This window comes from Schistocerca americana, chromosome 10, assembly GCF_021461395.2.
Source record: "Schistocerca americana isolate TAMUIC-IGC-003095 chromosome 10, iqSchAmer2.1, whole genome shotgun sequence".
NCBI classification, from domain to species: Eukaryota; Metazoa; Arthropoda; class Insecta; order Orthoptera; family Acrididae; genus Schistocerca; species Schistocerca americana.
Window position 1 is genome coordinate 55,351,755 of NC_060128.1, and position 21,248 is coordinate 55,373,002.

The 21,248-nt window shown below is 39.6% G+C and overlaps 1 protein-coding gene across 1 annotated transcript in view; it reads right to left on the minus strand.

Annotated features, from left to right (window-relative positions):
• Positions 1-606: 606 nt before the first annotated feature.
• Positions 607-21,248, minus strand: part of LOC124552490 (calexcitin-2-like) — a 427,884-nt gene continuing 407,242 nt past the window's right edge. Inside the window, exon 7 of the mRNA XM_047126772.1 lies at positions 607-1,321. Coding sequence (XP_046982728.1) covers positions 1,205-1,321 — 117 coding nt within the window. The 3' untranslated portion in view covers positions 607-1,204. The remainder of the gene's footprint in view (positions 1,322-21,248) is intronic.

A 21,248-nucleotide genomic window follows, 5' to 3' on the forward strand; every position in this document is an offset into this window, starting at 1 on the left:
CCTTCCCACTGGACACATTGTAACCTAGATTCTGTACCGAGGGAGACGGCCACTGACCTCGTAAGACAGTGCCTCGCCCTGGCACACTGAGAAAGCTTCCGCCCGTGGTGAGCGTAACGACTCTGTTCCGTAAATCGCTGACTGCGTACACACTAGATGCAAATACCTTACAGGTGCTTAACGAACTCTCTTATACGTACGGACTGCCTCGATAACTTCCGACACCTCACCGAACAGAAAAAGCGCAGCTCAATTCGACTCCTGTCGGTTTCAAATACTTCTCTAATATCACGTCTCCCTGTAGTTTCACAAGCTGTGCCAGTTAGCAATATTGTTTTTAATCAATTCTTCGTACAGAATAACGTCTCTGTATTACTTGAGCTGTAACTAATTTATGAAATAAAGTAATAATATAATTTAAAAATAGAGGTGGCCATCTACCAGACAACCTTAAAAATATCACTGGACAACAGGAAAATGAGGGGTAAGTCACAAGACGGATTCAAAGGCATCCGTATTGCTTTGTGAACTGTTCAGTGTGGTACCTTTTGTTACTGCACGTGACACTTGATTCGTGTGTTATTTTGTCAGTAATTGAAACAATACTTGTTTGGCAAAGCCATTTATTTCTTTTCAATATGTCAGATAAATACAAATTATTGTTCAATATATGGAGTGGTATACAATCTGCACCAGTTTCTTACATTATATAAAATAGTTATCTGTAATGTTTGTAAGCATACACATCATTTTAATAGAGGAGCTTAAAGAAGAGTTACGTGACAGGTCCAGACAAAGTTAACATAGTGTGTGCTTATCATGCATGCACAACATTACTTTGATAATAGGATGAAAACAATAGCAATACTTTATATATATTCGTAAGTATATGTATATACCAGCAATCTGCTTATACAGGGATTTTCCTTTTTGTTGCCCGGAGAGAAATTTAACACAAAATTTGGGGCCACAGATGAGTGGAGGAGACAGTCGACCAGGTTTCCCGTCTCGCAACAGTACGTACGTGTACGTACCGTTACTCTCCCTGACGACACAGATAGCAAAGCAGTAACGCACGACACTGAATTAATGGACCTTCACCTGTGCATATCCGTAAGAGAATGCCATTTCTGTATGTCTCGTTTTCTCATCCCTCCACCATCGCGATTTCCCCCTCTTCCTCTCTCCGTCTTCTCGGAAAAGCCTAATCGAATGAAGTTTTGCCAAAGATGAAGTTTCCCGGAGCTTCGGGGTCTGTTGAGGAGAAGAATTCCCTCCACAGCTTCTCGAAGACTTGTGGTGTCACCTGCACACTTTGATTCTGTAAGAGACAGACAGGTGCAGCTTTCAGTGTAATTCCTATTTCTGTACGGTCAAAATCGCATTCAAGATAAAACAGAATAAAAAATAAGAATAAAAAGAATATATAAATAAATGTAAAATGACCTAATAAATAATGATTTACAATAGACACGAGACGTAGTAAAATAGAGAGAGAGCACAATTTAATGAAAATACACTCCTGGAAATTGAAATAAGAACACCGTGAATTCATTGTCCCAGGAAGGGGAAACTTTATTGACACATTCCTGGGGTCAGATACATCCCATGATCACACTGACAGAACCACAGGCACATAGACACAGGCAACAGAGCATGCACAATGTCGGCACTAGTACAGTGTATATCCACCTTTCGCAGCAATGCAGGCTGCTATTCTCCCATGGAGACGATCGTAGAGATGCTGGGTGTAGTCCTGTGGAACGGCTTGCCATGCAATTTCCACCTGGCGCCTCAGTTGGACCAGCGTTCGTGCTGGACGTGCAGACCGCGTGAGACGACGCTTCATCCAGTCCCAAACATGCTCAATGGGGGACAGATCCGGAGATCTTGCTGGCCAGGGTAGTTGACTTACACCTTCTAGAGCACGCTGGGTGGCACGGGATACATGCGGACGTGCATTGTCCTGTTGGAACAGCAAGTTCCCTCGCCGGTCTAGGAATGGTAGAACGATGGGTTCGATGATGGTTTGGATGTACCGTGCACTCTGCAGTGTCCCCTCGACGATCACCAGTGGTGTACGGCCAGTGTAGGAGATCGCTCCCCACACCATGATGCCGGGTGTTGGCCCTGTGTGCCTCGGTCGTATGCAGTCCTGATTGTGGCGCTCACCTGCACGGCGCCAAACACGCATACGACCATCATTGGCACCAAGGCAGAAGCGACTCTCATCGCTGAAGACGACACGTCTCCATTCGTCCCTCCATTCACACCTGTCGCGACACCACTGGAGGCAGGCTGCACGATGTTGGGGCGTGAGCGGAAGACGGCCTAACGGTGTGCGAGACCGTAGCCCAGCTTCATGGAGACGGTTGCGAATGGTCCTCGCCGATACCCCAGGAGCAACAGTGTCCCTAATTTGCTGGGAAGTGGCGGTGCGGTCCCCTACGGCACTGCGTAGGATCCTACGGTCTTGGCGTGCATCCGTGTGTCGCTGCGGTCCGGTCCCAGGTCGACGGGCACGTGCACCTTCCGCCGACCACTGGCGACAACATCGATGTACTGTGGAGACCTCACGCCCCACGTGTTGAGCAATTCGGCGGTACGTCCACCCGGCCTCCCGCATGCCCACTATACGCCCTCGCTCAAAGTCCGTCAACTGCACATACGGTTCACGTCCACGCTGTAGCGGCATGCTACCAGTGTTAAAGACTGCGATGGAGCTCCGTATGCCACGGCAAACTGGCTGACACTGACGGCGGCGGTGCACAAATGCTGCGCAGCTAGCGCCATTCGACGGCCAACACCGCGGTTCCTGGTGTGTCCGCTGTGCCGTGCGTGTGATCATTGCTTGTACAGCCATCTCGCACTGTCCGGAGCAAGTATGGTGGGTCTGACACACCGGTGTCAATGTGTTCTTTTTTCCATTTCCAGGAGTGTATATACAACATGAAATGCATTTACAGAATACAAAAATAAAACACTGTACCACAATGGCAAGAATGGTTTATTTATATGCATGTGAGTGCTTAACAATAAACTATAAGCTCGGTACAATGGAGATATGTGAAAGACAGGCTGTTAGAAAATTCACGGATGTAACACGAAAACAACAGAGGGTTGGGAGCTTATAAGAGTCGGCAAGACTCACCGGAGGAGAAACACCCCCTCTGAAGATGTCCAGCGAAGCACTGGATGAAACGTCAGGAGCTGAAGAGTTTCATGGACCACGACCTTACATCCCGCAAGGTTTACCAGAAGATATTTCATCCGGTCGTGAAAGCCTTCATACTATGAACTACCAAATCCCCCACCAGAGTAACCAAACCGTCAAGCAGTGCTATAGACCAGATACTAATAAATACAGATAAATATTTATACAAATCTGGAAATATGAATACAGGTTTCAGTGATCATTATGCACAGTTTATTGAATTCCCAGTAGAGACTGCAGGAAATACTGAACAACAAATAAGAAAAGGTAGAAATTTTAGCAAGGTACTTACTAAAAAAAGAAACATGGAATGATATAGACAACTATGAGGACATATGTAAAAAGTTTGACATGTTCTTGGAAATATTCTCCCATTATTTCAATATTTCTTTTCCAGTTAAAAACCAAACAATAAAAACTAGAAAAAGAAATGTTACATGGCTGACGAAAGACATTAAAATATCATGTGCTGAAAAGAGGAGACTTTATGAAATCTCAAAAACACAAAATGTTACAGAAGAATTTCTGGTGTATTTCAAGAATTATAAGAGAGTGCTTCACAAAGTCATAAAAGAAGCTAAAAAAACAACAAATGATCACCATATAAAAATGGCCAGGAACATGTAGGAAATGAGACCTCCCAAAATGTAAATCGCCAGGTAATCCAAGATGGCAAAAAAATTACAAATCCAGAAGAAGTAGGCAATGCTTCTGATACATACTTTGCAAATATTAGTGAAAAATTACTCTCTGACATAAAATCTTCAAATAAAAATCCTGCTACAACACCATAAAATCAAAATAGAAACTGCAACTCCCTATTTCTTACTCCAACCAACCCTAAGGAAATTATACTATCAATTAGAGAGTTAAAAACAAAATTTTCAACAGGTGTGGATGAGATTCCAGATTATGCCATTAAAAATGTGGGTGACCTCATTGCAATGCCATTAGCCCAAATTTTCAACAGTTCATTAACAAATGGAGTCTTTCCTTCCTGCTTAAAGACAGTGAAACTGAAACCACTGTTCAAAAAGGGTAAGAAAGAATACATAGCCAATTATAGACCTATTGCCTTGCTATTCACATTTTAGAAAACACTAGAAAAAATTTTTCATAAGAGGTTGCTAGATTTTCTAGAAAAGTGCAAAATATTATCCACAACCCAACACGGCTTCCGGAAAGGCCGATCAACAGAAACAGCAATATATGAATTTCTGGGTGAAGTACTCGAAAAAATTGATAGTGGAAAAAAAGTAACTGGCATATGCCTTGATCTGTCTAAGGCTTTCGACATCATAGACCACACCCTATTGCTGCAGAAGCTTGAAAGAATTGGTATCAGAGGTATGCCTAACAACTGGCTTAGATCGTATCTTACTGACCGCAAGCAAGTAGTAGAAATACATTTCCACAAAGAAAAGAAATCAACAAGATACTATTCTGATTATAAAGCAGTAAAATACGGAGTACCGCAGGGCTCGGTACTGGGCCCCATCCTATTTTTGATATATATAAATCACCTAACATCAACCAACCAGTACCATAGCACTATCCAGTTTGCAGATGACACAAGCATATTAGTCAGTGGGAAGACTGCAGAGATACTACAGACAAGACTGTCTAAGGCATTAACAAATGTTGTAAACTGGTTCAGCCAAAACAAACTAATAATAAATAAAAGTAAAACAGTAGCATTAAATTTTCATGTCAAGAGAAACACTGAAGAGGATATAAGAATTCAGATGTCAGACACAGATATTGAATGTATGCCTAATACAAAATTTCTGGGGGTCTGGCTACAGGATAATCTTAGATGGAAAACTCACATTGACAACATATTAATGAACCTAAGTACCATGTGTTATTTAATGAGAGTGCTAGAAAACTGCTGTCATAATGACAGTTTACTATTCTAATATACATTCTGTCCTAAAATATGGGATCACTTTCTGGGGTAACTCGCCATCCTGCCTAAAACACTTCAGGATGCAAAAAAGAATAGTGAGAATCATGGCTGGAATAAAAAGGAACAAACCACGTAGACCATTATTTAAAAGGATGGGGATTCTTCCCCTTCCATGTATTTTCCTATTTGAAAGTGAAATGTTTATAAAGAAATATACAATAACAAATCCTAGTATCCTCCCCAAAAATGAAAATGTTAATCATCATAATACAAGACAGAAAACTGACTTTCATGTACTCCATACAAAAACCAGTTTGTGCCAAAAAGGAACATTACACCATGGAAAAATTATCTACAATAAATTGCCAAAAGAAATTAAAGTAAAGACTGATGTAAAAATTTTTAAAGCAGCATTAAAAGAATATCTGCTGACACATTGCTTTTATAGCATGGAAGAGTTCCTCCAAAATCCTCGAAAGTGATGATCATGCAAATACTGTAACCATTAATACTGGCCTATAAACACATTCAGATGTAATTCTCAAGTTTCTAATGGGGTTCAAGTATAAGTTGCCCAGTATATGAAGTAAAATTCTGTGAATGTAATTCTCTAGTGTACATGTCAATTCATAGTGTAGAAGAGTTCTTCAAAAATACTTAGAGCTTAAGTGAGGATCATGCAAATACTGTAATCGTTAATATTGGCTTATACATGCATTCAGTTGTAAACTTCAAGTTTCTAATGTGGTTTAATTATAACTTACACATTGACTTGCCCAGTATATGACGTGCTGTAAAAGTTTGTGAACATAATTATCTAGTTTCTAAAGTGTTTTAATTGTAAGATATACTTTGACCTGTCCAATATCTGATGTGCTGTATTGTACATGTAAGATTTACTGGACCAATAAATACAATACAATACAACAGATATACTATAGAAGACAGAAGATATGTCACAAAAATCATTACCAAAACACACCAGATAGATGGAGATTGGAGACTGCTTCCCAGTGAAGTGTGAATAGTGAAAGTGACCCAGTAACAGGTACAGTGTGAAAAACGAGTCTTGTCTTTTCCTGACATACATTGGAATTACGATAAATGAGGCTAGTGAAGCAAATCTCCAACTACTTTTGGAACAATAAAACCAGGAATAACAGTTTCAAAGAGGTCCAGGAAGATTTAGAAGTGTTAAGTATAACAACACAACAAACTGAAAACAGAAAAGGAAAGATAATTACTAGGAACAGAAACATGAGACTTAATCTAAAAATATTTAAATCAAAGCAAAACATTGTAATTGATGAAGAAAGAGCAGCCAGGTCAGAGAGACTGAAACTGTTTTGAGATAAAAAGAAGGAGGGGAAACTGAAAAGCCGAACTGCTACTTAAAACATTTCAGTTATTTAGTATCAAATCAGGAACCAAAGTGCACCGATTTTCAATTTACTGTCGAGTCCAAAGTGCACACAACTATTTTTGTTTCGTTTTTTACAGTCGAACCAACGAGAGCGGTAACATAAAGAAAAATTCAAACTTGAAAAACGTGAACCTCCCTAGCGGTTACCTTTACTAATTCAATTTTTCTTATTTTACTCAGGACTTGCCAAAAATATTTGATGTGGTTTTGAGTCTCACTTATATCTCGAAATTTTATTTCTCTTTCTTGTGTGTTAATGTAAATCATAACTTCCTCATTAAAAGTAAAATAAAGTATACGCGATACAGAACTGATAGAGAAAAATTCGTCAACACTTTTGTGACACAAATGCCGAAGTCTTCACAGCAGTTAATGAAGCCCCCATCTGAGCCAGCTCACACATGTGCACACGTGACAGAAAATTCCTGAGAAGGCATTTGTTTGAGGGTAATCCTAAAAGAAATGCCTGCAGAGTGTCGGGGACACGAAGAAAGTATCAGTGTGGCTGCGCGCGACAATGTTTTGACTGGTGTTTCCCTTCTCTTAGACGAGTGTGTGAGTACCTTGCCGAGATGCTCAGTCTCGCAGTCTCGCATTGGCATTTGCAGAGAACAGAGCATCCAGCTGGATGCAAACACCGTGTGTGAAGTTTGTACAGTTATTTTGTTCTTGAACTCAAAAGGTGTTGAACTGACTGAAATTCACTGCCAATTGACAAAATTGTATGGGGGATTGTGCACAGGTGTCTAAAATGTTCACAAGTGGTGTTGAGAGCTGGTCATACTGAAATTTGCAATGAACAAAGAATTGGGAGACTGCCAGTCTCCTAAAAGTCAGTGGCAGACTTTGAGTAAACCCTGTGTACCAGTCAGCAGATTGCCCTGAACGATCTCTGTGTTTTCCTGTGGATTTCCAAAGCCAAATTTGTCAAGATTTTAATGGAAATATTTACAAAAGACAACAAATGACAAGTTTATTCTTCCCTCAAATTTCTTTGCCACTATGCAGACAAAAAGGACAAAATTTTTGGATTCATAAGAAAATTTGGCAGCCAATATTGTCTGACATTTTTATTTTATTTTTGCAATGACCAGTTTTGACAGAGTCTAGGTGTCATCTTCAGATCTACAATGGACCGAGAGAAAACTTTACTGTGACGACCCACACAACTGTACAACTGGAATACTGAGGGAGAACAACGTAATAACCAGATCTCGCAATACTTTTTTTTTATACACCCTCTGTAAATGATATTACTGTGAATGGGTCATACAACCGTAATGAGATCATACCCCACTTATAAAACAAAGGTGTCATATTGGCCTGCCAAATATGTAAAACAGAGAAAATAAAAAGTCCGTAGCTCTAACAGTTGCCCCAGAGGTGAGGCTCGCTTGTAGACGGATCCATTACATCCACTGCGAACCGGAAAAGACCGAGTGGGCGTGCAGCACAAGTGTCGAGAGTAGTTACACGCTCGGTCAACAGGTGGTGTAAGTGAGCCATTATATCAATTATTAATTACTCTTTAAAACAAACAGTTGTAATTACCAGATACATTGACGTAGAAATGGTTATTATATCGTGGAAAAACTACCTATCAAACTACCTATCAAAATAACCAAGAGCATTTGAATGATGTCCCAACATGTGCCAAAAACTGTCATTTCAAACCTGAATCACTGAAACACTTAAGATTGTATGCTGATACATTTACAGCTCGTTTATAAATGCAGATAAATTAATTTTACACTTACAAAATCATTCACACGAATACCGACACTTTCTAATGCAGACATTCTGAGTTAGTTCAGAGGGTACTTGCCAACTGGAATACCTTAGAAATGCACCTACAACATGCTAATATATACTTTGCATAAAGGGATGTATAATCTTTTAATTTTCAAATATTCTTGGGGAGGAGGACATTATAACATGCTCTAACTGTCAGCTGCTAGTGTGAGGCACCTATGGAGAGGAACTTACTTAGAAAGTAGTATAAAAGGTAGGCTGGACATTTTCAGACATTAGTTTTATAAGTATTACATACATACAACTGTTTGAGACTATCAGGTGCAGGGCTGCAACTTTCACTCACAAGAGGAAGCAAAATACGGATGTGCTTATTTAAGAAAATCGGATATACGAGTTTGCTCCCTCCCCCCCCCCCCCCTCCTGGATAAACACAGGAGCCAGGTAACATTAGCCTGGTTATACTAGGTTGGAAAAACCATGTAGGTGCACTGCATATTAACATAGAGCAGTAAGCAGCAGAATAAAAAAAATGAAATACATGGTAACATGGTAACACATTGGAGTACATCACTAATTACCCTATGGGTAACCTCCAGCAAATCATCCACAATAGGGAAATGTACTTATAATCATTTATCTACTAGTGGCTAATATTGTAACAGAAAACACAAGAAGACTATCACATTTTTCATTACTGCTGCTTACTGTGGTGTTTAAATATGCAGTGCATCTACATGGTTTTTTCAGCCAGGCTGCCATTACCTGTCTCCTGTGTTTGTTTATCCAGGGAGGCACACCCCTATACCTGATGTTCTTAAATAAGTACGTCCGTATTTTGCGTCCTCTGGTAAGCCAAAGTTGCACACAGTCTTAAATAATTGTGTGTATACAATACCTAAAAAACTGATGTATGAAAATGTCCAGCCTACCTTTTATACTACTTTCTAAGTATGTTCTTTTTATATTTGATAGGCCATTTGTCACAATAAGACATCTGTGATATCCTGTCCATAGGTGCTTCACACTAACAGCTGGCATTCTGAGCATATTGTAATGATTTTTTTTTTTCATTATTAAATTTATTTTTACACAATATTAAAAAAAATGCATCCCTTTATCCAAAGTGTATAGTGGCATGTCAGAGGTGTACTCCTATGGTATTCTGTCTGTTGCTGACATACAATTTGAGTGTCTGTGTGACAAAGTGTCTGTAAATTCGTGTGGATGATCTTGTAAGTGCAGCCACTATACCTGTAAGTAGTGTCAGCTTTGAAAAGTTATTTTATCTGCCTTTACAAACAAGCTGTAAATATAGTTGTGTACAGTCTAAATGTTTTGCCTATTCAGGTTTGAACTGGCAGTTTTTACCGTGTGTTGTGATATTATTTCAATGCTGTCATTGTTTTCACTTGAGGCATTACATAAATTTCCATTATATAATAAATATTCCCTCATCAGTGCATCTAGCGAGTACAATTTTGTATTTCAAAAAATATTTAATAATCAGTGTAACGGCTCACTTACGCCACCTGTGGACCGAGTGTGTAACCGTCCACTGACACTTTTGCTGCTTGCTCACTCAGTCTTTGCTGCTATGCAGTAACTATAACGGGTCCATTTATGAACTTGCCTCCACTCCAGGGCACACTGTTGGTGCCATGTACTTTTTATTTACTCTGTTTTATGTATTCTGCAAACTAATGTAGTACCTTTGTTTTGTAAGTGAAGTGTGCTCTCATCACATTTGTGTGACTTATTCCAAAAGGTATGTATAGAGTACCACCATACCTGATTATTATGTTGTTTTCCTGCAATATACTGGCTGTACAGTTGTGCGGATTGTAGTAATAATGTTTTCTTCTGCTTCGTTGTAGATCCAAAGATGACAACTACACTCTGTCAAAACTGGTCATTATGGAAATTAAATAAAAATAAAAATATGACAACAAGCAATCATGACTGTCAAATACTCTTGTTTACCAAATATCAGATTGCTCCCAGCAGGGAGTCCATCTTATATTTTTGGACTGAATTCTCAAGGGTGAAGAACATAACTGCACTTCACATGTGAGTTCAAATGACAACATGAGGGTGGCAGCATTCTTCTTCACACGAGCCATGAAGATGAAACGGAGTCGGCCAATAAATTTGTGGCAACTGTGTTTCGGGATCAAAATGAGATATTGTCAGCTGACTTTATGCCACTGAGACGATAATAGACACTGACAGGTACTGTGAAACACTGAAAAACGTCATATGGGCAATTCAGAACTGGAAAAGAATGAATGCTGAGAGGCGGTGTAAGTATTCTCAGTGAAACACTTGCCTACCCGCCATCTGTCAGACTGTCTCTCTCCTGGAAAAGGCCTGCAATCCAAACTCGACACACAGTGACTGCTACCTGTTTTCTAAGTTGAAAACACATTTGACAGGATTCAGCTCCAACAAGAAGGTGAAAGATGAAGAATAATTCCTGCTCCTACCCAAGACTGAACCCCAAACCTCCACAGCTAGAGTCTAGCACTCTAACCACAAGACCTTGTAACGATACAGCCTCCCCCAAAATTCATATGAAATGTCTGATACCACCTTTTTTTAATTTTATTTTTTATGCATCTGGATAGTTATCGGACAATTCAGTGCTTCCTAAGGCCTTGTACGTATGTCTTTATATACATCATTCTGTCATATTTGATAAACTCGGTATTCATTGTGAAGTTGTACGAGATGTTCTAGAAGATCGTGCGTTGTCATCATTATCGAGAGATTGTAGTCGTTAACACAATTATGTACAAATGCTGGATTGAATGTATAATAAAGAAATTAGAGGGATAAATATTTTGCAGAAAATATTAAAATGCTGTGGAAGTGTTGGCATACGTGTCTGGCGCCTCTACTTACCGTAATTACAATCGAGTAACGAGTTAACACAAAGAACATCATCATCTTGAGAAACGGCTTGAAAGTTATTAGCAAGCGATATATTTTCATTTGGTATTTATTTTTATGTCTTCCTCTGCAATTAATAGTCCTTGTAATTACATTTCTAGTTAACTCTCCACTTGTTTACAACTCACAGTTTTGCAATTTCAGAATTTGAGGCTTTATTTGTAACTTTCTCACATGCAGTCGGATAAAACACAAGATTTGTAATACCATTACATGTTAGTAATCAAATCCAAACTGTAATTAATTATGTAACTAAAATAATATGAAAGACGTTATTGTAAATAAAGTTCAGAATGATTTTTTTATGGAAAACTAAAGATATTACTAGAAAAGATTGTTATTCAAATATTGTATTTTATGCCTTATTTGGCTGTAACATCAGTTTCTTTAAGTTTTGTAAATTTTAATTGTAACACTGAAATTATACAAAATTAATAATGGAATGTTTTGTGAGCAATCGTTAAAATTCTATATAAGGGAAAGCAGCGAGGCTGTGAGTCAGTCAGTCAGTTGTTGCCTTGATGTTGAGTCTGCTTGAGAGTCTGTTTGTCAAAGTGATCGGCGATGTATGTGAAGTGCTTTGTTTAAATGTGTCGAGAATGCAGTTCTGTTGTCAATTAATAATGAGAAGTTTCAAATTTATGTTCTTCCATCAAAATGAACTCCAGGAAAAAGTTAAGTAATTTTAAGTAATGATCAAGAAGAATGTAGTATTGTTGTATTTGGTGGAGTTGAGCTGGGATTTGATGACTGAAATTGGAAGTGTGTTTAATGAGTGATTGTTTCAGGCTATGTAAGAACCAAGTAGAAGAGAGAAACAATGACAGCTTTTGTCCAGATAATTATTTGAGGCGACAGTCTACGGTAAAACCGAAGAAAAAAAAAAATCATCGTCTGCTGTGGGAAGATCGCAAATCATCTGTCGAATATCACTACCTGATGATAATGGACCAAATTCTCAGACTGTGCCGCTGGGATTCATATGAATAACAGTTTATTTTCTTAATTACTGTTTTTGTGTAAGTGACGAACATTTGTGTGGGAAGTTTTTTTTTTTACTATGGCTGATAAAAAATGTGTAGGTGGTGAACCAAATGGAAAACACTTTGGTTGGTTGTTTTCGGGGAAGGAGACCAGACAGCGAGGTCATCGGTCTCATCGGATTAGGGAAGGACGGGGAAGGAAGTCGGCCGTGCCCTTTGAAAGGAACCATCCCGGCATTTGCCTGGAGCGATTTAGGGAAATCACGGAAAACCTAAATCAGGATGGCCGGACGCGGGATTGAACCGTCGTCCTCCCGAATGCGAGTCCAGTGTCTAACCACTGCGCCACCTCACTCGGTGGAAAACACTTTGGACCTAGGATCAAGTATCAGTGAACAAAGTGTAGATCGAGGTTTTTATGGAGAGGGTTCCTGTCACCATGAGTACTCCAATTACACAGGGAAAAGTACCTACTTTTTTTTGTTATTTGTTAATTTGTTAATGTTATTAATGCAGCATCTGAAAGAAGCGAAGGAACAAATGGGACAGATTAGGCAAGATATTGGTCAGCAAGGTCTACAGCTGAGTCAGGAATTCAGTGAACAAATGGCAGAATTAAAGACTACTGTTACTGAAAATACTAATCAGATAAGGGAAATCCAGGAGGGTTTGGCAGCACTAAAAATTACTTTTGAGACAGGGGAGGGTGAACTCAATGCTCGTGTAGGAGCAGTGGAGGAATGGGTTGATGTATTAGAAACTAATTTCACACAAGAGTTGTCCAAAAATGAGGAAAGATCCAAAAAACTAGATGAACATGTAGGAGTAGAAAATTCTAAACTAAGTAAAGATTGTTCAGACTAGGAGAATCTTACAAGAAAAAGTAGAAGCTTACAAAAGGAACTCTGAGCTAAAAACGTATAGACATTTCCAATCAAATAAGTAATGTAGGTCTAAAGTGTGATGAAAAATAGATTTATGTAAAAATAATGTTGTAGATTTAAGTAAGAAAGTTGTAGAATTACAAGAGGGTGTAGCCCAAAGAAATTTTCTTAGCAATTTTGACTGTGTAGGGGGTGGCATACCTTTAAAATGCTTTCCAGGAGGTGGGAAATTGCATCCTGCTGATTTTTTTACAGCATTGTCAGGATAATTTTAGTAATGACATGACAGACAATGTTACAATTAGATTTGTTAAGTGATTTTTGGATGGAGAAGAAATCTTATGGCCCAATCAGAATGTAAATTCTACCATGTCATATGATGAATTTGAGAGAAAGTTCACAAATAAGTTTTGGTCAGAATCTGAGCAAGATAGGATTAAAAGTGAGTTTTTGAATGGTCGACTGTATAGGGAAGGTGATTGTAGCTTGAAGTGTTTTTGTGAATGCCAATTGAGGACATTAGCACACTTAGACAAACCTTTTGACGGACTAATACAAAAAGATTTTTTAGGGAAGTAGACTGTATCACAAAAAAATGTGATGCAGAATTAAATTGCAAATACACACTAAGATTGTACATCAGAATGTACAGTCATTAACAAACAATGTTGGTGAAATAAATATATTCCTCAATAGTGAATGGAAAGATGATTCAGTGTTATGTTTTTGTGAGTGCTGGCTACAAAATGATTATTTTCAGTACTTAAAAATAATGCATTTTAACCTTGCAAACTGCTTTTGTAGAATGGAATCGAAACATGGGGGAACTTGTATATATATAAGAGAAAATATATATCTAAAAACAAAGATGATGTGACTTACCAAATGAAAGTGCTGGCAGGTCGACAGACACACAAACAAACACAAACATACACACAAAATTCAAACTTTTGCAACAAACTGTTGCCTGAAAGCTTGAATTTTGTGTGTATGTTTGTGTGTCTGTCGACTTGCCAGCACTTTCATTTGGTAAGTCACATCATCTTTGTTTTTAGATATATATTTCCTACGTGGAATGTTTCCCTCTATTATAACTATATAAGAGAAAATATAGATTTGAATATAATAGAGGGAAACATTCCACGAGGGAAAAATATATCTAAAAACAAAGAAGATGTGACTTAACAAACAAAAGCGCTGGCAGGTTGATAGACACACAAACAAACATAAACATACACACAAAATTCTAGCTTTCGCAACCAACGGCTGCTTCATCAGGAAAGAGGGAAAGATGAAAGGATGTGGGTTTTAAGGGAGAGGGTAAGGAGTCATTCCAATCCCGGGAGCGGAAAGACTTACCTTACGGGGAAAAAAGGACAGGTATACACTCACATACACACACATATCCATCAGCACATACACAGACACAAGCAGACATTTGTAAAGGCAAAGAGTTTGGTCAGAGAAGTCAGTCAAGGTGGAAGTACATAGGCAAAGATGTTGTTGAATGACAGGTGAGGTATGAGCGGCGGCAACTTGAAATTAGCGGAGGTTGAGGCCTGGCGGATAACGAGAAGAGAGGAAGGGCAAGTTGCCATCTCTGGAGTTCTGACAGGTTGGTGTTAGTGGGAAGTATCCAGATAACCCGGACGGTGTAACACTGTGCCAAGATGTGCTGGCCGTGCACGGAGGCATGTTTAGTCACAGCGTGATCCTCATTACCAACAAACACTGTCTGCCTGTGTCCATTCATGCGAATGGACAGTTTGTTGCTGGTCATTCCCACATAGAAAGCTTCACAGTGTAGGCAGGTCAGTTGGTAAATCACGTGGGTGCTTTCACTCATGGCTCTGCCTTGGATCGTGTACACCTTCCGGGTTACAGGACTGGAGTAGGTGGTGATGGGAGGGTGCACGGGACAGGTTTTACACCGGGGGCAGTTACAAGGGTAGGAGCCAGAGGGTAGGGAAGGTGGTTTGGAATTTCGTAGGGATGAACTAAGAGGTTACGAAGGTTAGGTGGACGGCGGAAAGACACTCTTGGTGGAGTGGGGAGGATTTCATGAAGGATGGATCTCATTTCAGGGCAGGATTTGAGGAAGCCGTATCCCTGCTGGAGAGCCACATTCAGAGTCTGATCCAGTCCCGGAAAGTATCCTGTCACAAGTGGGGCACTTTTGTGGTTCTTCTGTGGGAGGTTCTGGGTTTGAGGGGATGAGGAAGTGGCTCTGGTTATTTGCTTCTGTACCAGGTCGGGAGGGTAGTTGCGGGATGCGAAAGCTGTTTTCAGGTTGTTGGTGTAATGGTTCAGGGTTTCCGGACTGGAGCAGATTCGTTTGCCACGAAGACCTAGGCTGTAGGGAAGGGACCGTTTGATGTGGAATGGGTGGCAGCTGTCATAATGGAGGTACTGTTGTTTGTTGGTGGGTTTGATGTGGACGGACGTGTGAAGCTGGCCATTGGACAGGTGGAGGTCAACGTCAAGGAAAGTGGCATGGGATTTGGAGTAGGACCAGGTGAGTCTGATGGAACCAAAGGAGTTGAGGTTGGAGAGAAAATTCTGGAGTTCTTCTTCACTGTGGGTCCAGATCATGAAGATGTCATCAATAAATCTGTACCAAACTTTGGGTTGGCATGCTTGGGTAACCAAGAAGGCTTCCTCTAAGCGACCCATAAATAGGTTGGCTTACGAGGGGGCCATTCTGGTACCCATGGCTGTTTCCTTTAGTTGTTGGTATGTCTGGCCTTCAAAAGTGAAGAAGTTGTGGGTCAGGATGAAGCTGGCTAAGGTAATGAGGAAAGAGGTTTTAGGTAGGGTGGCATGTGATCTGCGTGAAAGGAAGTGCTCCACCGCAGCGAGGCCCTGGATGTGCGGAATATTTGTGTATAGGGAAGTGGCATCAATGGTTACAAGGATGGTTTCTGGGGGTAACAGATTGGGTAAGGATTCCAGGCGTTTGAGAAAGTGGTTGGTGTCTTTGATGAAGGATGGGAGACTGCATGTAATGGGTTGAAGGTGTTGATCTACTAGGCAGAGATACGTTCTGTGGGGGCTTGGTAACCAGCTACAATGGGGCGGCCGGGATGATTGGGTTTGTGAATTTTAGAAAGAAGGTAGAAGGTAGGAGTGCGGGGTGTCGGTGGGGTCAGGAGGTTGATGGAGTCAGGTGAAAGGTTTTGTAGGGGGCCTATGGTTCTGAGGTTTCCTTGAAGCTCCGTCTGGACATCAGGAATGGGATTACCTTGGCAAACTTTGTAAGTAGTGTTATCTGAAAGCTGACGCAGTCCCTCAGCCACATACTCCCGACGATCAAGTACCACGGTCGTGGAACCCTTGTCCGCAGGAAGAACGACTATGGATCGGTCAGCCTTCAGATCATGGATAGCCTGGGCTTCAGCAGTGGTGATGTTGGGAGTTCTTAAAAAACCTTAATCCTACTCCCAACATCACCATTGCTGAAGCCCAGGCTATCCGTGATCTGAAGGCTGACCGATCCATCATCATTCTTCCGGCGGACAAGGGTTCCACGACCATGGTACTTGACCGTCGTGAGTATGTGGCTGAGGGACTGCGTCAGCTTTCAGACAACACCACATACAAAGTTTGCCAAGGTAATCCCATTCCTGATGTCCAGGCGGAGCTTCAAGGAATCCTCAGAACCTTAGGTCCCATACAAAACCTTTCACCTGACTCCATCAACCTCCTGATCCCACCGACACCCCGCACCCCTACCTTCTACCTTCTTCCTAAAATTCACAAACCCAATCATCCCGGCCGCCCCATTGTAGCTGGTTACCAAGCCCGCACAGAACATATCTCTGCCTATGTAGATCAACACCTTCAACCCATTACATGCAGTCTCCCATACTTCATCAAAGACACCAGTGTTTGTTGGTAATGAGGATCACGCTGTGACTAAACATGCCTCCGTGCACGGCCAGCACATCTTGGCACAGTGTTACACCGTCCGGGTTATCTGGATACTTCCCACTAACACCAACCTGTCAGAACTCCAGAGATGGGAACTTGCCCTTCAGTATATCCTCTCTTCTCGTTACCCACCAGGCCTCACCCTCCGCTAATTTCAAGCTGCCGCCGCTCATACCTCACCTGTCATTCAACAACATCTTTGCCTATGTACTTCCACCTTGACTGACTTCTCTGCCCAAACTCTTTGCCTTTACAAATGTCTGCTTGTGTCTGTGTATGTGCGGATGGATATGTGTGTGTATGCGAGTGTATACCTGTCCTTTTTTCCCCCTAAGGTAAGTCTTTCCACTCCCGGGATTGGAATGACTCCTTACCCTCTCCCTTAAAACCCACATCCTTTCGTTTTTCCCTCCCTTTCCCTCTTTCCTGATGAAGCAGCCATTGGTTGCGAAAGCTAGAATTTTGTGTGTATGTTTATGTTTGTTTGTGTGTCTATCAACCTGCCAGTGCTTTCGTTTGGTAAGTCACATCTTCTTTGTTTTTAGAAAATATAGATTATAAGAGTACCGCATCTGTTTGCAAACTTGGTTGTGAAAGAGACTTTGAAATCTCAGATGTTGAGTTAATGTCTGAAAAAACTATTATTTTATGTGTGTATAGATCTCCTCTTAGCAACATAAGTGTTTTTTTTTTTAAAAAATGGACCTTGCTTTAGGCAACCTTAAGACAACTGGGAAAACAATGATACTATGTGGTAATTTTAATACTGACTTTCAGAGCCACAACCCTCACAGAGAAACGTTTTTAAATATTACAAAAGCCTACAATCTTTGTCTGACTATTAGCTCCCCAACACATGTAACAAAAACAAGTGTCACTCTCCTTGATCAGGTATGTCTAAACATGGACAAGTGTACACCAGGAAACTTTGATACTGGCTATAGTGACCACCTTTCACAATTACTGACCATACCTGTACATCACATTTCAACCAGTATAGAAAACATCATCCATAAAAGAATTTATAATAGGAAAAATATTGAATACTTCCAATACCTAATCAGCGAACAATCTTTGAGAGAAGTATATGATACCTCTAGTACCAACGAAAAGATCAAAAATTTTTTGAACATTTTCAAGCATAACTTTGACATAGCCTTTCCACAAAGGAAAGTGATTTCCAAAAGCACAGATAGATTCAAAAACTGGATTACATCAGGTATTAGAGTATCTTTTAAAAGGGAGAGAGGACTTTTTCTGCAGTCAAAAACTCACAGCAATCCAGAATTTATTAATTATTTCAAAAAATACAAGTTAATTTTGAAACGGGTCATAAAAGAGGCAAAAATTAAGGAAAATGACAAATATATTATGAAGTCATCCAATAAAACTAAGTCCATGTGGAAAGCTGTGCAGAATCTTACAGGGAAAAAGACAACTTACAAAAATATTGTGATATCACATGATGGCAAGAATGTCACTGACCCTAGGTCAGTTGCAAACAGTATTCTTATTATGCAACTGTTGCTGGAAAATTAGTGAAGGAAAAATTTGGAAATCCACCCAGTACAACATGTAAAGAACTTTCATCTATAGAAATAAATAATATATCCATGTTCCCCAGTCCAGTAAGCCAAACAGAGCTCCTAACTACCATTAATTCACTGAAGAGTAAGTATTCAACTGGTATTGATGATATTCCAGATTATATTATAAAAATAACAGCGAGACAAATACTTTCACCTTTATTGGACATATGCAATTCATCCTTATCATGTGGTGTCTTCCCTCAGCAACTGAAAATTGCAAAAGTAATACCCCTATATAAAAAAGGTGATCATCAATGTATGGGTAACTCTAAGCCTGTGTCTCTATTGTCAGGGTTTTCGAAAATTATTGAAAAAGTGTTCCTTTCAAAACTAATTAGATTCTTTGACAAGAATAATATTATTTCTGGATGTCAACGTGGCTTCAGACCACAGCGATCAATTGAAACAGCTACTTTCAGTCTGATAAACCATGTCTTAAATGCAGTGGACAACCACAGAAATATCTCCAGTTTATTCTTGGACCTAACAAAAACTTTTGATGTGATTGATCATTCTATACTCCTGAGGAAGTAAGCCAAATCTTAAATGGAGCACTCATATCACATTCCTAACTTCAAAACTAGCAAAAATGAGCTATGTAGTAAGAATTCTCTGCAACAATACTAGTGTAGAAACAGTTAGGGCTGTATACTTTGCTCGTGTACATTCAATACTGTTGCTCGTGTACATTCAATACTGAAGTATGGTATCATTTTCTGGGGAAATGTACAGCAGGCCATAACAATTTTCAGGAAACAGAAGGCTATTATAAGAATAATGAAATGAGTGAGCAGCATAAAATCATGCAAACCTTCTTTTTAACGATCTAAAGATCCTACCCCTTCCTTGCATTTATATACTGGAAGTAGTCATGCATGTCAAAAAAAGCATACTAAGAAAAGAAAACCTTTTTCCTCAAAACAAAAGTGTCCGTGATTACAGTACCAGGTCAGACAGTGACATACATGTTAATCATTGTAACACAGCATTATGCCAAAAAGGTGTATATCACGCTGGAACAAAACTTTACAACAGATTACCAAGACTTATAAAATCTCTTCCTGAACTACAAAGCTTTAAAAAGTATGTGACAGCCTACCTTCTGAAAAACTGCTACTATTCAATCTCACAGTATCTTATGCAAGAAAAAATGTAATTTGTATCTTTAATTGTAGAAATAAGTTATAAATATATAGTATTTCAGAAATTTGTAATTATTAACTGTATAGATCCAATTTGTCATAAAAATTTAAATCATGTATGTTTAATGTTTGAAAAACCAATAGCTAAAAAAGGTATTCCATCCAATATATGTACTGAAAAAGATATTTATATGGATAAATAAATAAATAAAATAGATGCCTTAAGAAAGAGATAACGGAAAAGAGTGCAGTGGGAATTGATCTATGGACCAGACGACTCTGTAGACCAGTTCTCGAGATATGTAGATAAGTTGGATAGAGCCTTTGAGAGAAATGGGAGGTTAAGTAATGGCAGATTTGGCAATCAACCATCTGGGGGGGGGGGGGGGGGGGGGGGGGGGGGTGGAATTAAAGCAGGAATCAAGGCAGGAGTAATAATGAAAATCAGAATAATATTAGTGGTTACAATAGAAGCGATAATAGATGGATCGATCATATTAATGGGAGTGGAAACAGAGGACATGACAACAGGGGAGACGTTGGGAGAATAGTACTCAGACAATTACATAATCACCAATCAGGACGAAGCAATTTAAACTGACGGTTGCCCCATTGGGAGCCTCTCAGTTAGGGGCGAGAAATTTGTACCGGAATTGGGCTAAACACCACCGACCTAGGGACATCGAAAATAAAAGACAGTGGAAATGACAGAATTAATGTAAGAAGAGCACATCAGATTAGCAAATTGCAGTTTGACAGTAACTTCTGCAAAAGTATGAATGAAAGTGTGGAAGATAGAAGTATTAACATCTGTAAGAATGTTGAAGAGGTTCCGTTAGAGGAAGAAACTATATCAAATCTACATAATCAGTGTGGTGAAGAAATTTGCGAAGAAAATGTTGGTTCTGATAATAATCTTGATGAGTTTGGATTAAGTAAATTAATGGAGGGAGAATCTAACCCTGTTAAGCACTAAAGCGATTGTACCTGTACTAGTGTACTTGTCAACAAGTCTGATGATCATTGTAAAGATGTTGTGGAAGTGTCTAGTATTAGAGATGATAGCATGTGTGAAAGTGTCAGTAGTAATGATGAATGGGAGGAAGAATTAGATAGCATGGTGTACATGGAGGTTAAAGAAGATTTAATTAACGATGAAGAAAATGATGTCAGTAGTATTTGTGAAGAATATGAGAACCAGATTGTATGATCAGATAAGAAACATGTGGACAGACATAATGATTTAGATGTGATGCTAGAAACTTTATGGGATACTTACAAGGGTTATAGTGACAGTGACAGAGTAAAAAAGGTCATCAAGATTATTTGTGAAGAACTGCATTCCAACTGGGAAGGTAGAACCAATCAGCAGGCTTACAGTGAGATCAGTTCCGGGAAAAGTAGACAGTGTGTAAAAGAGGGACATGACATCAAGCAATCTTCTGATGTAGCTGTAAGTAAAACTCAGAC